Source organism: Cydia splendana, chromosome 20, assembly GCF_910591565.1.
Source record: "Cydia splendana chromosome 20, ilCydSple1.2, whole genome shotgun sequence".
Taxonomy (NCBI): domain Eukaryota; kingdom Metazoa; phylum Arthropoda; class Insecta; order Lepidoptera; family Tortricidae; genus Cydia; species Cydia splendana.
In genome coordinates this window covers 3,143,802-3,159,278 of record NC_085979.1, presented here as the reverse complement: position 1 = coordinate 3,159,278, position 15,477 = coordinate 3,143,802, and the positions used below count along the sequence as shown (strand labels likewise).

At 39.1% G+C, this 15,477-nt stretch overlaps 1 protein-coding gene across 1 annotated transcript; it reads right to left on the bottom strand.

The window, feature by feature from the left end:
* Positions 1 to 10,517: 10,517 nt before the first annotated feature.
* Positions 10,518 to 14,507, bottom strand: LOC134800887 (zinc finger protein OZF-like). The gene is made up of 2 exons (XM_063773423.1): positions 14,013 to 14,507; positions 10,518 to 12,316 (listed from the first exon to the last, which is right to left on the bottom strand). Exons 1-2 carry the CDS (start codon positions 14,467 to 14,469, stop codon positions 11,142 to 11,144), a joined length of 1,632 nt encoding a protein of 543 aa, XP_063629493.1. The 5' UTR covers positions 14,470 to 14,507; the 3' UTR covers positions 10,518 to 11,141.
* Between the last annotated feature and the right edge of the window lie 970 nt (positions 14,508 to 15,477).

Genomic DNA, 15,477 nt, shown 5'->3' with positions numbered 1-15,477 from the left:
TATGTAAGTCTTAAATAGAAAACAACCATGGCTCAGGAACAAATATCTGTGTCATCACACAAATAAATGCCCTTACTGAGATTCAAACCCAGGACTATCGGCTTCATAGGCAAGGTCACGATCCACTAGGCCAGACCGGTCACCAGATTTGATAGATGATGGATAATATATGTATAGATAAAACTAAGTACTCACGCAATATATCATTGGGTGTCTCATTCATACACGCATCTAGCGTCTCTAGCTTGACCGGGGGCTCTTCACCTGAAGCAAACATACAAGTTTATAAGCAACATAAGTCCTAAAGTGTCATTCTATGGGACTTGCTAACTGTGTAAACAAAAGTCACTAGTAAATTCATCATTCAGAGACAATTTCAATATGGCGGTTTGTTTACATAGTTAGCAAGTTCCTTAGAATGACACTTTACATACAAGAGAGCGATTTAAGGCCTACATATACAACTGTCTCGGAGCCAACTACACTTTTGGCGTCGAGACACTCGGGCCGCGGGGTAGAGGAGCGCGTGGTCTCCTTAAGGAGCATGAAAAGCGGTTAAGGGAGGCAACAGGGGACTCTCGCGCCGGCAGCTTTCTCGCGCAAAGGATTGCTATTGCTAAACAGCGTGGGAACGCTGCCTGCATGATGGGCACCTAGCCGAGGGGCCTAGGCTTACAAGGTAGGTTATAGGGATTTTTATTTTTTTAGTCAGCTTTAGTTTTATTTTATAAGTAGCCAATAATATCTCCCATGATATTTCTGTATATAATTTAAAAGCAACAGGCTAGTTAGGTCGCTAGTTAGGTCACAAGTTATTCGAACCTAGCAACCGTTAATAATAATTTCAGCCTATAAACGTCCCACTGCCGGGCCCAGGCCTCCTCTCATGCGCGAGAGGGCTTGGGCTATAGTCCCCACGGTAGCTCAATGCGGATTGGGGACTTCACATACACCCTTGAATTTCTTCGCAGATGATTCGCAGGACTGCAGGTTTCCTCACCATGTTTTCCTTCACCAAAAGATATTTTGTACATAAGTTCCGAAAAACTCATTGGTACGAGCCAGGATTTGAACCCGCGACCTCCGGATTGAAAGTCGGATGTCATATCCACTCGGCCACCACCACTTTCTTCCACTCTAGCAACCATTACTATTAAATTGTCTCTTACCAAAGGAATCTGGTACCGAACAGTTCAATGTCAGCCCCCTCAGGTCCCGTGGTTTGACAAAAAGCTTAACAGGAAACAGGTAGTATCACTCCTCAGACTTCGTTCCGGGCACATTCCGTCAAACAAATTCAAGCACCTGATGAAACTAGCGGCTTCACCAAATTGCCAAGAGTGCGATAAAATAGAAGATGTTCACCATGTGTTGATGGAATGTGTCCGTAATGAGGCGCTGAGGCAGGCCTCCGTCACACGCTCAAGGCCACGCGCTATATGCCTACCGCTCGGCGTATCGTCGACGATACAACCGACAGAGGGCCGCCGAACACCCGCCTGAACGCTCGCACCGCACGTTTCCCGCGCTTACGCTTCGAAATGCCGAAACCACGTAATTATTGTGCAGTAAATGGGTGTAAAAGTCAAAAAACAAAGGAAAAAGCCTATAATAAAGATTCATCTTTTTATGGCGGGCTAAAGGTCCCACCTGAAACGTTTAAGAATTATATTGAAGGGTTAGAAAAAGTATTTTTAAATAATTTTGACGACGTAATAATTAATCGGCCTGGTAGCACCGTATTACAACTTTAAAAACCGTTGATTTTCCGTTGCTTTGCTCCAGAGTATTTATTAAAATTATTTACGCAATTTAGGATATTTACAACTATAAAATTTAATAACAGAGAATTCCGAGAAAGAAAAAAATATAAATCATTATATAAAACTAAAACATATTTGATTGACTAATAAAAAATATGGTTGATGCGCAACATTCGTTTTATTACAATAATCATCAACTACAACCCTAGCGCATTCTTACGATGACGCGTTAGCACGTGACTCGCACGGCGGGCAACACAGTCTCGACTCTTTGTGCGCGTACTTATGGTACATTTCTTCTTGTCCTGAGCAGCAGGTATTATTATTAAGGTTTTGTAGGCTATTATAGCGTAGGTATTTTCGCTTTTGTTTGGGAATGAAGTATCTGTTACGTAGTAACTATTTATTAATCTGTGGCTGAGGAGTGACATGACATTTATTAAATCTACCAACATAGGTAGTTGATGTGCAAACTATACTTAAATGTCATGTAGTGGGGTAGGTAATACTTCACTACTACATCATTATTACTATTAGATCTCATTACGGGGAAAAAAAACAGATAAAAATGAAACCATTACTATGAACCAAAGCCCTATTAGCAACCAAGTAGTGAGGGTTTGGAACAAACGTCTACAAGATGTGGTCTCGGCCCACAATGTCAACACCTTAGACAAGCACATACATACATTTGTCTTCTAATACTTAACAATGACTTTATCTGAAGATTTCTAGATACAGGTAACGTCAATTGTGGTAACTGCCTGTTAGCTTATTAAACACTATTAATGATTATTATTATACACTGCAGAGGAGTAGACTCACCTGATACAGGCTCACTGGTCCCGTCTTCATCCTGCATTTCTGGATATTCTGACTCGACTGCAGATTCTTCCTCTAGAGCAAACAAACAGAACACAAATCACATCATCTTCCTATAAAATGTATGCTCAAACAGAGATTTTAAAGAAGTCCAATAACACTACATATCTGGCAGGATAATGTGCAGTCAACCGTTAGCAGGAGTGTGTATGGTGCCTCTAGATCAGCGGTCGGCAACCTTTTAGCAGCCAAGGGCCACATAGTAGTTAAGGAAGTTGATGCGGGCCGCACTTTTGTTAATATGTGTGACTTTATCAGACATTGTTGTTTGATAATATTACATACAAAATAGCCAGGGGGGCTCGGGGGCCGCAAGTGAGAGATTCGTGGGCCGCATTGCTGCCCGCGGGCCGCTTGTTGCCGACCGCTGCTCTAGATGAAGGCACCATACACGCTCATAATGTGTGATTGTTATTTAATGGACTTCTGTATAGAGTTCAGACAAAATTACTAAAATACACTACTTGTTTCATGTGTGCTGCTACCTTTGCTCTCTCCCTGCAGCAGTGCCTGCAGCTCCGCCTGGCTGCGTAACACTTGCAGCTTGAAGTTGGTCGCGTCTCGCAGGCGGCACACACACATAGTGCAGATGCCGCACGAGCCCAAGCCGCCCAGTATCATCTGCATGTTAAATAATTCATGAGGTGATAACCTAACACTGATTCTAATAACATCTATTTTTAACTTAACGAAATTTTATGTTTATGTACGTTTTGCTACACTAACAAGAATGTCCTACTCACATTTATGTCAAAGCACTCTTTGATCATGTCGGCATATATCTCCGTTATACCGAGATGTGTGTTCGGCGTCGTCAGGTCCTTGTCCGGAGCACGCCGCAGGCAGCAGCTACACGCGTGCGTCACATCCATCACGGCAATCACTTCGTTGTTTGTATGTACTCGCCAATCGACACAAGTAGCCCTTGGTCTAACTAACTCCCACCGCAGGAATGCCGGGAATGTCTATATAAATAAAATAAAATTAACAGAAAGTTAAAATTCTAATCATTCTAAAGTAACGTAGCCGCGAACGAGCAGTTTCAAAATTAAATAAAACGAAATTAATTGTGCTTTGGTTTTTTTCGTGGTTGTTTTCATTAACATTAAACCAATCCACGCTAACCTCAAAACTCAAATTTGACTTATTTGACAGATACCACAGACAGACCAAAGAGAATATAATCACTCTTGTCTTGCAATTAAGCAATCTTTAGACGAAACAATTTTATGATTAAATTGTCAGCTTAATTGTGGAGTGTGATGTGAGAGCTAAATAAAAATGGCTGCTATTTAACTGATCACCAGATTTAATAAAATTTAATACCAAAAAAATATATTTTATCTACACACATATCATAAACTGTCTATGATGCCTTCAAAATCCGTAAATAATGGCCCACATTACGATAAACTGTTTTGTTACAGCAAATTTCTTATCTGTGAAAATGTGGTAATAGCTTCATTACTATATCAAAATCGATTTGGTAATGCATTCAAATTTCGAACATCTCTGAAAAAAAAGCAATTTGATTTGACCACGGACCTAGAGAGTAAACCGGACAGAGTACATTAGCCAAAAAGTGTGTCCACATGAGAAGTCAAGGTGGGCCGTTGCATCTCTTTCTAATTAGGGTGACCATAAGTCATATGTATGTGGGATATTAGGATAACATTGAATATATAGTTTGGCCAGGATCTTTTCTTATTCGTGCATAGTTATAGAGAATCATACTGTATTTTCGCTGTACTAGTATTATGGCCTGAAAAGGGATGGATATAGTTTTTTTTCTCTTCTGTAAAACGCTTCACACAACCTTAGGCACTTAATTTAGTTGTTCTAAAAGCTGTTGCTAATAGGCGCACTGGACCACGAACATGGTGGATCGTCAGGAATGTGGTCCGCCGTAACGTCTGTCAAGAACACGGGTATGAGTGAGAGAGATAGAGAGACAGATATGGTGACAGAACCAGAGGGTCTACCGCGAACCAAGTTCGACGTGTTGCCTCTCTGTCACACTTACGTACGAATTTACAAGTGCGACAGAGAGACAAAATGTCGAAAGTGGTTTGGGGCAGGCCCTCAGGGCAGTGGGGGATTTACAGTATTTGCCGTCCTAGGCCCCAGGCCCTGTAGCAAGCACTAGACGCCCCTTTCTCAGCACCCATCATATAGACTGCCACCTTAGGCCCGGGCCTACTCGGCCTTAGAACAAATCCGCCACTGCCTCAGGGTCGCGTGGATCCGCTACGCCCGTTTGTTATAGTTTTTAACTAGGACGCTTGTCACTGGAGCATAAATTAAAAAAAAAAAAATATCATTTATTATCAGGCGACTAAGGCCCATAGATACATACCTTACAAACTAACATACGTACAATAGTAAAAATCTTACAAGCTAAAAATTATTTCGGCGTCACCGAAAACCATAAACACCGAAGTTCGCAAATTGCGAGCATCTTTCTCTGTCACTGTAATTACTCCTTTATAGGAGTAAAAGAGAAAGATGCCCGTAATTTGCGAACTTCGGTATTCACGGTGGTAGGCCATCTGTGCGAAAAGAGAAGAGTCGTGAAATGTAAAGAAACTAGTGATGTGCCGTTCGCAGTAAATTTTCCAAAGAGGGTAAGCCCTCATACGCACGAGCGCTTTTTCAACGCGCGTTAAAAAAGCCCGTTAGAATGAAACAAATGGAAACATGTGTATTTGTTCACACGATGGTGGTGGCGCTTTTTATCAAGCCTTGTTTTTTTTTTTCGACTTTAAGCGTTGGTCGTTAAATCGAATTTAGCGTGTGAACGGATTCAACCCCTTTTGTAAAGCCCCCTCCAGACTATGCGCGTGCGCGAACGCGAACGCGAGAGTGGAGTCGATTTTCGCAGACAGCGAAATCGACTCTACACTCGCGTTCGCGGCTTCGCCCGCGATTCACGCGGATAGTCTGGAGGGGGCTTTACGCGCGTTGAAAAAGCGCTCGTGCTTATGAGGGCTAAATTCCCAATAACGTGTCTGGTATCGTCCCAAAAGTCAGTAAATTACGACAAACTTCTATTTTTCTTTTATTATCTATGTGTTTTTTTATTATTATAACAATTTATAAATGTGTCTGTAATGTTTAAGGACTTTGGATTTCAATTTTTGCAATTATTTATTCTGTATTGGCTCTCATTTCACCAATTTAAACATGCCGAAATAAAGACATACCTATTTATATATGATATAACTTACGTTTAAGTACGTAATAAGAATTGTGTAAAACCATAAAGGAAGTGGTAAAACTGGTTCTCATCGTGCCGACATCATGGTCACCCTAATGAGTTTGACAATGTCTAACTTGTATTTTTATCGTAAAATGTAATAATTGTGGCTTCCTTGTGAAACGATATTACACAATTAGAAATTATTTCACTCCCACAACCTTTAACGCAACATTTCTTCACTATTTTTAAGAAATTTTGCATTCACGTGTTTGTAAATATGTCATCAGGTTAGGGATACCAATTAATATTCAAACTTACTACTACAATGTCTACCATATCAAAATTAGTGTTTTTTATTGTTGTGCACATGCTTGGTTAAATCAGTTAATAATATTGACATCATAATTATTTACAAATTTCCTAAAAGATATCAGAACCGTACTCTGAATATAGCACTTAAATAATATAAGAAGGTATTTAATTTTAGTAGTATATTGATATAAATACTACCACAATGGTATATTTTTAACATTGGCAACATGTGCGAGTGAGACACCGCGACCCACCTTTGCTATCTCAAGTGGACCGTTTTCTCTGTACTGGTACGAACGTCTTTCTGGCTCTGTGATAAGGTTCAATTTAGTATGGCAAAAAAAGTGACAGTTCACTCCTTCTTATAACTCCATGGATTTGACCCCTATTCTAATATCAGTCGAGATGACGTTTTATTCGAAATCAAATGACAATTGCATACAATATGCGGCTTGTGTCGGTCATGAACTAAGAACTGTTAAGAATGAAATCCCATCAAGGACCGAAAGGAACTTAATCTTTTTGTACGCTCTTAATCGGTCTTTAGGTCCTTTAGTTCAGTGGGATTGGTGAGCGCTTGACATGAGTGAAACAGAAAATAGACTGAACGAAATGGTTCACAATGACGCTGGCACGAGTGCGAACGAGAAAAAAGAGTGACAAACAGTCCTAAACCTGAAAAGTATGAAGAAAAATCAAATATTTTTTCTGTTTTTTTTTATATTATTTTATTATGTCTAGCTTTTTGATGTTTAATCGTCATATAGTATCGTACAACTTGAATCGTAATTCAGTTGCCAAAGATTTAGGAAAAAACTACTGTAAAATCGATTCATACATTCCCAGCTCTCAAAGACCGAACTGAACTAAAGGAACTAAAAGACCGAACTAGTTCGTTTGACCGATTGACCGAGAGCGGAGCGCTCTCTGTAGTGACCGAGCAGGCACAAGCCTACAATATTGACAAACCTCGCATGTAAGTTGGTATCGGACGATATGGTAATCGACCCCGACTCTAGTTTGTCTCTGAATTAAAAAAAAACTACGGATGCGTGACGTGCGTGAAAAAAGTTTTCATTTGCCGCCATTTGACGTACAGTTTATCTTTTAATTCGTTTGTAAGTAAAAAATAATTTGTTTTGTTGTTTTTAAAGTAACTATAACAAAAGTTTCATGTAAAATGTGCGATAAAGATATTTCGGAGACGCCATCTCATATCCGCGAGTTCCGCCAGAGAGCAAAGTCGGCTGTAATATGAGGTTAGTGAATATATCATAGAAAGTTTATAATATGTGTGTAGATAAAGCAGTGTATGTAACTGTACATAATTAGGCATTAAAACACTCGTGTGATACTATTATGAAACTCATTTCATTCGTTTCATAAACCCACACTCGTATTTTAATGCCTTTCATTATGTAGCAGTCACATAAACTACTATTACCACCCTAAAATACTGAATGATCACCAAAATTATAACACCATTTTAATGTGAAATGATTACCAATTTTATTACATTTTACTATCCTTTTAAAGGAAATGACACCAAACTAATCAATATTAACCCAAAAATAGTAAATGATTACCAAATTTCAAACCCCATTTTAATGTGAAATGATAACCAAATTTTTACATCTTGCTATCCTATTAAAGAAAATGACACCAAAATAATCATTGTAAACCCAAAAATAGTAAATGACCACCAAAATTAGAACTCCATTTTAATGTAAATTTATAACCATATTTTTTAATCTTGCTATCCTATTAAAGCAAATGACTCCAAAATAATCATTGTAAACCCAAAAATAGTAAATGACCACCAAAATTGTAACCACATTTTAATTAAAAATGTGCAAATATTAAATATATCGTTATCCTATTAAATTAATTAATCCACTTCGTCACCTTTTTCTAGTAGCATTTTATTTCTGTAAGGGTCGCAGTTCAAACCTAACCTAACCCACTTTTCTAGTAGCATTTCTTTTCTGCAAGGGTCGCAGTTCAAACCTAACCTAACCCACTTTTCTGATAGCAGTTTGGTTCTGTAAGGGTCGCAGTTCAAACCTAACCTAACCCACTTTTCTAGTAGCATTATGTTTCTGGAAGAATGATTATTTTGGAGTCATTAGCTTTAATAGGATAGCAAACTTAACCCACTTTTCTAGTAGCATTTCGTTTCTGTATGGGTTATTTTGGAGTCATTAGCTTTAATAGGATAGCAAACTTAACCCACTTTTCTAGTAGCATTTCGGTTCTGTGAGGATTTCAGTTCTAACCTAACCTAACCCACTTTTATAGTAGCATTTCATTTCTGTAAAGGTCGCAGTTCAAACCTAACCTAACCTACTTTTTAGTACCATTTCGTTTCTGTAACGGTCGCAGTGCTAACCTAACCTAACCCACTTAACTGATAGCAGTTTAACTTACTTTTCTAGTAGCATAACGAAATGCCACTAGAAAAGTAGGTTAGGTTAGGTGGGTATTCGGTGCGGGGTACGGGGGGTTGAGCGGGAGGGGTTAGTAATTTTGGCATCAGTTTACTTTATTTGGTAGTATGTATACATTTTAAAAATGACTCGCCGATTGATCAGACGATTTAATCAGATTAGCGAAAAATTAAAATCAGGTGATGTGGACGTGAATGCGAATTTGGCTCGACAATTTCGGCCGCAAGATACTTTTACCAATAAAATGGAGGTTCGGACGCAAGAATACCAATGCGACGCTACTATTCGCGTTAGGGAACACTTTTTTAATTTAGAGCGCTTAAATATCACCATAAATATAAAATTGGAGATTGACGCTAATTTATTTTCTGATCCGTCTGGACTGGCCTTTTTTTTCGTCCATCTGGACAGGCTAAAACGGTATCCAGACGGGACTGATCAAATCGGTCGATTTAATCAGAAATGAAATTCGCGTCAATCTTCAATTTTAGATTTATGGTGATATTAGAGCCCTCTAAATTGAAAATATGCACCAGAGCGAAAATACTGGCCTCACAAATTGGTATTCTTGCGTCCGCACCTCATTCTATCGGTAATATCGGTCATTATCGGCGGCGGCGGTTGAATTCGGTGAGCCAAATTGGTGTTTGCGTCCGCAAGTCCTGATTCGATCGGGCAATTTAATCAGATTGGCAAAAAATTGACTAATCTGGATACGCCTTAAAGCTCTGCAATTGCCTGCCTTGTCATAAGCAGAGCCCGGAATTCTCGTAGCATTTTTGAGCTGATAGTGACTTCTCGTTTATCGACTTCCGATTATACATATTAATATGTATATCGATAAATACAGAATACAATATGTAAAATATGATTACGAGTAGAAGTTAACAACATGTGGTCTAAGATCCCACGATTTTTATGATTTGTTTCATATTTTTTGGATCAATGGTTCAAAAGTTAGAAGGGATACCCGTATTTTGTTCTTTCTAAATTTTTATTTCCAAAACGGTTAACTTTATCAAAAAATATTGTTTGCAGACCCCTATTTATTTTTAAAGACCTATCCAACGACACCCCACACTGTAGGGTTAAAACGGTAAAAAAAAAACACGTACATTTTGATTATTTCATTTGATAAAGTGAATATTTTTGGAAATAATAGCTTTAAGAGTAGGGTTGCCAGATCGAAGGGCGCTATTATCGGGAAAAAATATATATTTTTCGGGATTTTGGGACTTAAGTCGGGAAAAATAAAAACATTCCAATTAAAGTAATTGTATTAAAAACAACGATATTTTACATTATTGGCACTACGTCAGCTACTCTGCCCATAGACGTTTTTATATAAAAATAGTATAAATTCTTTGAGATCTTGAACAAACAAACAAAATTCGCGGCGTCGAGCGGCTCGACGCGGGTCGCTCGCTAGCTCGACGACAGTTCAGAACTTGAAATTATTGTTTTATAACGTGAAGCTGTTTTTCGGGACAGTTTTCACTTTGTCGGGAATCGGGAACACATGCTAAAAATCGGGAGAATCCCGCCAAATCCCGACCATCTGGCAACCCTATTTAAGAGACACAAAACGTGTGTGAATATTTTTACATCGTTTCAACCCTATAATGTGTCGTTGGATAGGTCTTTGAAAATAAATGGGGGTTTTCTATAAACATTTTTTGATAAAGTGAAAAGTTTCGGAATTAAACCCTTTTAATGATTTATCTTATAAATAAAAGTCTTAATTTAATAATTAAATAGCAATTACCTCCAATCTTACTTACTTCCGTTGGCTCTACAACCCTGTGGGTCTTGTTACCTCCAATCATCAATTTGTTCTATGGTGGTAGTCATTTTTAACAAGGAAACTGGAAAACTGCCATTCTTCCGGAGTTTGATTAGGTCTGGCCAAATGAATAAACATTATAATAATTTAATTGATATATTCAAATAGCCTATTTAACGCTGATTCTAACGATATGTGATTTAATATATACTTCCAAACATAGAAAAGCTTAATTCGACGATTTTGTAAAATTATCTTAATCTGCGCTGACCACCCATCGGGGCCCCGCTACGTTACTGCTTTTGCGCAAATCCGTGGCGCCACTTGACTACTTTTCGCGTTTTCACTGGTGCCACTTGAAGGGATATTATTGCGCGTGCAAGGGAACCACGACCAGTGTGGAGACACTCCTCCTTTCGGGCCAACTCGGCTCCATTCGGCTCAGCATTGCTCCAAACAATTATTAGGGTTGGCACCACTTGACGTCCTTTTGCGTGCACGACCACAGATAAGATGAATTTTGAAAGCCCTAAATAGCCGAAGGATAGTGTCATAAATTAGAAAGGGATAGCATGATTCGTCCCTAAATCGCTGTCGTACTTCGGTTTTGTAGGAAGTGTCCATTCTGTATGGTAGTAAGTACTGTTATTTATTCTGTGCCACAACTCCCACTCTCCATCATAATATAGCCCACACCCAACAAACGCTCTATCGGTAACTAGCGCATCATATTTCCGAAAACTTGCGTAATTATTTCAGGGTTTTTCACTGGAATGTTTCTTTCTTAGATGTCTTTGTAAATCATATTTATATCCACTCCTGTAGTTGCAGTGGATACAAATAAAAGGCTTCTCGCCAGTGTGTATCATCTGGTGTTTTAACAAGTTTTCTTTCCGATTGCTCTTGTAGTCGCAATTGCTACATTTAAATGGTTTTGCCCCAGTATGTATCATCATGTGTATTTTTAGACTCGATTTCCGAATGCATTTATAATCACAGTGGTCACACTGGAAAGGCTTCGTGTTAGTATGTGTCATTTCGTGTCTACGTACGCTTGATAAATCACTGTACTTGTAGTCGCATTGACTACATGTGTACGGCTTTTCTCCAGTGTGTGTCCTATAATGGAACAGCAAGTTTCCTTTCTGCCTGCAGCTGTAGTCGCACTTGCTACACTTAAATGGCTTCGCCCCAGTATGTATCATCAGGTGTCGTCGTAGGCTTGATTTCCGAATGCATTTGTAATCACAGTAGCTACATGTGAATGGCTTCTCGCCAGTGTGTTTTTTTATGTGAAGTTGTAAATTATCTTTTTTACGAGCTTTGTAATCACAGTAACCACATTGATGAAAGAGTTTCTCTCTACTCTTTATCTCCTGATGTATTCTTTTGTGTGTCTTCTGGTGACGCCGCAGGTTTAGTTTAGTCCTGCATTTGAAATCACATTCGGTACACCTAAGTCTGTCTCGAGTGTGTATCGCTTGGTGTTTGTGTAAATTACTTTTAAACAGAGTAGTGTAACTACAGTGACCACAATTAAAAACGTTGTCCCCAGAGTGACTCTTCAAATGAGTCTGTAAACTTCGCTTGTACCTTGTTGTATATTTACATTCATCACACATAAAATTTGTAACATCGTGCTCCCTTTTTTCGTGCTCTAATGCACGCAATTTAGTCTGAAATGTAGAACTACAAAGACCACAAGAAAATGTTTTTTGGGTTAAACTAATTGAAGGCCCGGTCGGTAAGTGAGTGTCTTGTATGTGTTTTCTTAAAATAGATTTATTTCTGCAACGCTTGCCGCAGTGTTCGCAACCGTATGGTTTGACTCCCATGTGAACAATCGCGTCGCCGCCAAGGCGCTCGAGCACCACGGAACACGCCATCGCGAGCTGTTCCCTGGCGCGGACCGCGCTGTCGTCCGAACACACTGAAACAAATTAAAAGAAACGATTTTAATGGACTCGACTTGTCTTACTTTTTTTGGTCTTGAATTACGTTTTGCAGTTTAGGGACCGGAATCGCTTACCCTAATCGAGGTTTGTAACCGAGTTATTACCTTATCATTCGGATTAATTGTATCATTGGTTAACCTCGTAACAGGTTAGCTCAGGAGTTCCCAATCTTTTTCAGTGGTGTACTTGCAAGTTTAAAATTTCGGCGGCGGCGTCTTAACCTATACTCTGTATCTTTAGGTCATAGGCTAGGAATCTTCTAGACGGAGTTTAGAGCAATTATTTCATGAAACCGATGCTGCCAAAAATACTGGGGTGCGGGGGACGAGGTGAGCGAGTCCCGTGCCGTGATTGGTCCGTTCAAAGACACGGGCGTCACACAAAGACACTTTGACCCGAAAATGGAGTAAAACTACCGTATATTTGTGGCAGAGGGGGTAGCGCTACTATGCTCCGTCTGGAGGATGTCTTGTCTGTGCATGTATATGACCCGGGTATGTCCTTAAACTACGTCCAAGACCACCGGTGGACGGGCAGCAGCGTCCCTCAAATTCGGTGTACTCGACTGCGATCGTCAACCCGCCTGCCAAGCGTGGCGATTATGGCATACACCCCCCCCACCCCCCCAAAGGGGGAGGCCTATGTTCAGCAGTGGACGTCTTATGGCTGAGAATTTGTGCATTTTCGGGTAGTCTCAACTGGCCTAAGGAGCCATTTGAGGGAAGGTTTTGTTTATTTTTATTAAATACCAAAAGATACGGACTATAGCTAGGCTATTCGAAATAGATAGGTAACATGGTGAGGTGGATTGCCTCACGGCGCCCCTCTCTATTGTCTAGGGCGCCCCTGCCAACCTAATATACGAATTCGTTGTGAATAGAGGTTATTGACTGAGCGCAATTTAAATTGATCTTAACAGTTGTAGTTATAAAATCGAGTTTAGGTAAAATGTCTGAAGTTATTATTTATTTCATTTTATTATTTATTTATTTCTATAACAATAATACATTGTGTTAGAAAAACTTACGAACTAATTACATACTTATAATCTAATTAAACTAAGTAACGATGGGACATGTCAGCAAATAAGTAAATAAGTTTTCAAATAAAATTAAGCAATAACAAGTGAAAAGTACTAATAAAATAATATAATATAATGTCAAATGTCAAATATAAAATGTTATAAAAATCATAATTTACAATATTAACAATTAAATAAATATTTGATAACATGTCAATCAAAAAACAAATACATAACTAAAAAAACAAAGAAAACTTGATTTAATTAAATAATATACAATGCACATGTCAGAATTAAATAGATTCATTATTGTATTGGAAAAACTCTTCAACTGAATAAAAACATTTAGCTAGCAAAAACGACCTTAATCTATTTTTAAATGTGGATGGGTTAGAAACCGCATTGAGTTCTGTGGGTAACCTATTAAAAACTTTGATAGCCTGGTACCGAGTCAGTCATGGGTAAGCCCATGCTATTAATTCAATCAATTCATCCATTCAATTATACTTATCAAATACCCTATGGTATTAGTCCTTAGTATTACTCTGTCTATCTTAACTCTATACAAAAAGCTAATTAAACAGTAATTAGCTCAGCTCCTGGTGGGCTGAATATTTAAACAAGGGGGTCATATGAAATGGTATACTGACCTGGTTGTGGAAACACTTGAGGGCGGTGCCACCCTTCAGGGCCCAGCACAAGCTCATCCTTGACCTCATGGTCAGTATACAGTCGGGCCCGTGCAGCAACTGCACTCACTATGCGCGAGCCTGCGCTGTCTGTGCACTCCTGCTCTTCTATTTCTCTAGGCTCTGCCTTCACACCTGCCTCTCCGGACTCCATCTTCACACCTCCCTCTCCAGGCTCCATCTTCACACCTGCCTCTCTGGGCACCGTCTTCATACACACCTCTGCAGGCCATGTCTTCACACTCGACTCTCCGGGCTCCGTCTTCACACACTCCCCTCCGGGCTCGGCCTTCACACATGCCTCTCCAAGCTCCGTTTTGACACACACGCCTCTGGGCTCCATCTTCACACATACTTCTATGAGCTCTGTCTTCACATACACCGCCTCCCCCTTATCACACACTATCTCTCGTGGCATGTTGACTTGTTGTGAGCTCACAAGCTGGTAACAGTGAGAACCTGCAATGCAAATAGCATATGATGATTTAGACCAAATACAAAGTGTTTAATGTTTTAGTAAAACCAAGAAAAGAATTCTTTGATGAAAATATTCATTGTAAATATCATACAAGTCACACTAGTTGCACAATGACTAAGCTAGTTACATTATATTACTACTGTGAGTTGATATGCGATAAAATATATATACTTAGTAAATGCGATATTTCTAGAGTTACATCACAATACAAATTAAAATTATGCTAACAAGTATAGCTACAGCAAGTAACTAGTTAATAATCTGTGACTACAGCAGCATAATGGCAGCTGGCCAAGTGGCCACTTAGAGAAAATAAGTCGTCTCATACATCAGAATCAAGGAACTTTCAGTATGGCCCAAGTATACGTAAATACGTAATGGAAGTTTGTGTTGAGGTTATATTGTTTGTCTGTGGTAAAGCTGCCACCACAAGATGTTCCAGATTCGAATATTTGAATTAGGAGTATGTCTACTCTATATTATCTATGGTTGTAACAATTGCCTGTTGCTCTGCGAATAAAAATGGCTAACGAACAAGACGCGTTTTAATTAAGCCTAATTTTTAACACGCTTCCACTGCGCTAAATGTGTTAAAATATAAAGTAAAAGTGAATACAAATAATAAATAATGGCGCAAGAAAAGAATTATTATCCGCGACTGGACGAAAAGTGCAATTTTGGAAACTGGAAATTTCGCGTGAAACTCATACTAGAAGAGAAAGGTATTGATATAACGAGCCAAGACGAAACGGCGAAGAAGAAGAACGACGCCAAAGCGAGGTCAATAATAGTGCAATGCTTAGGTGATAAATATATTGAAATAGTAAAAACATGCACGACCGCTGTTGAAATGATAACGAAATTAGAAGATATTTTTGAAAGAAAAAGTGTATGTAACAAACTGAGACTGAAACGCCAACTCATCATATTGAAATGTGGCTCTAAAGA

Bases quoted from the DNA above. Each gene is read 5' to 3' on its own strand.
- LOC134800887 (XM_063773423.1), bottom strand. From the start codon at position 14,469: ATGCCACGAGAGATAGTGTGTGATAAGGGGGAGGCGGTGTATGTGAAG. The intron at 12,317-14,012 runs GTCAGTATACCA...AATTTGTTTCAG, and splicing joins TCAAGTGTTTCCACAACCAG to TGTGTTCGGACGACAGCGCG.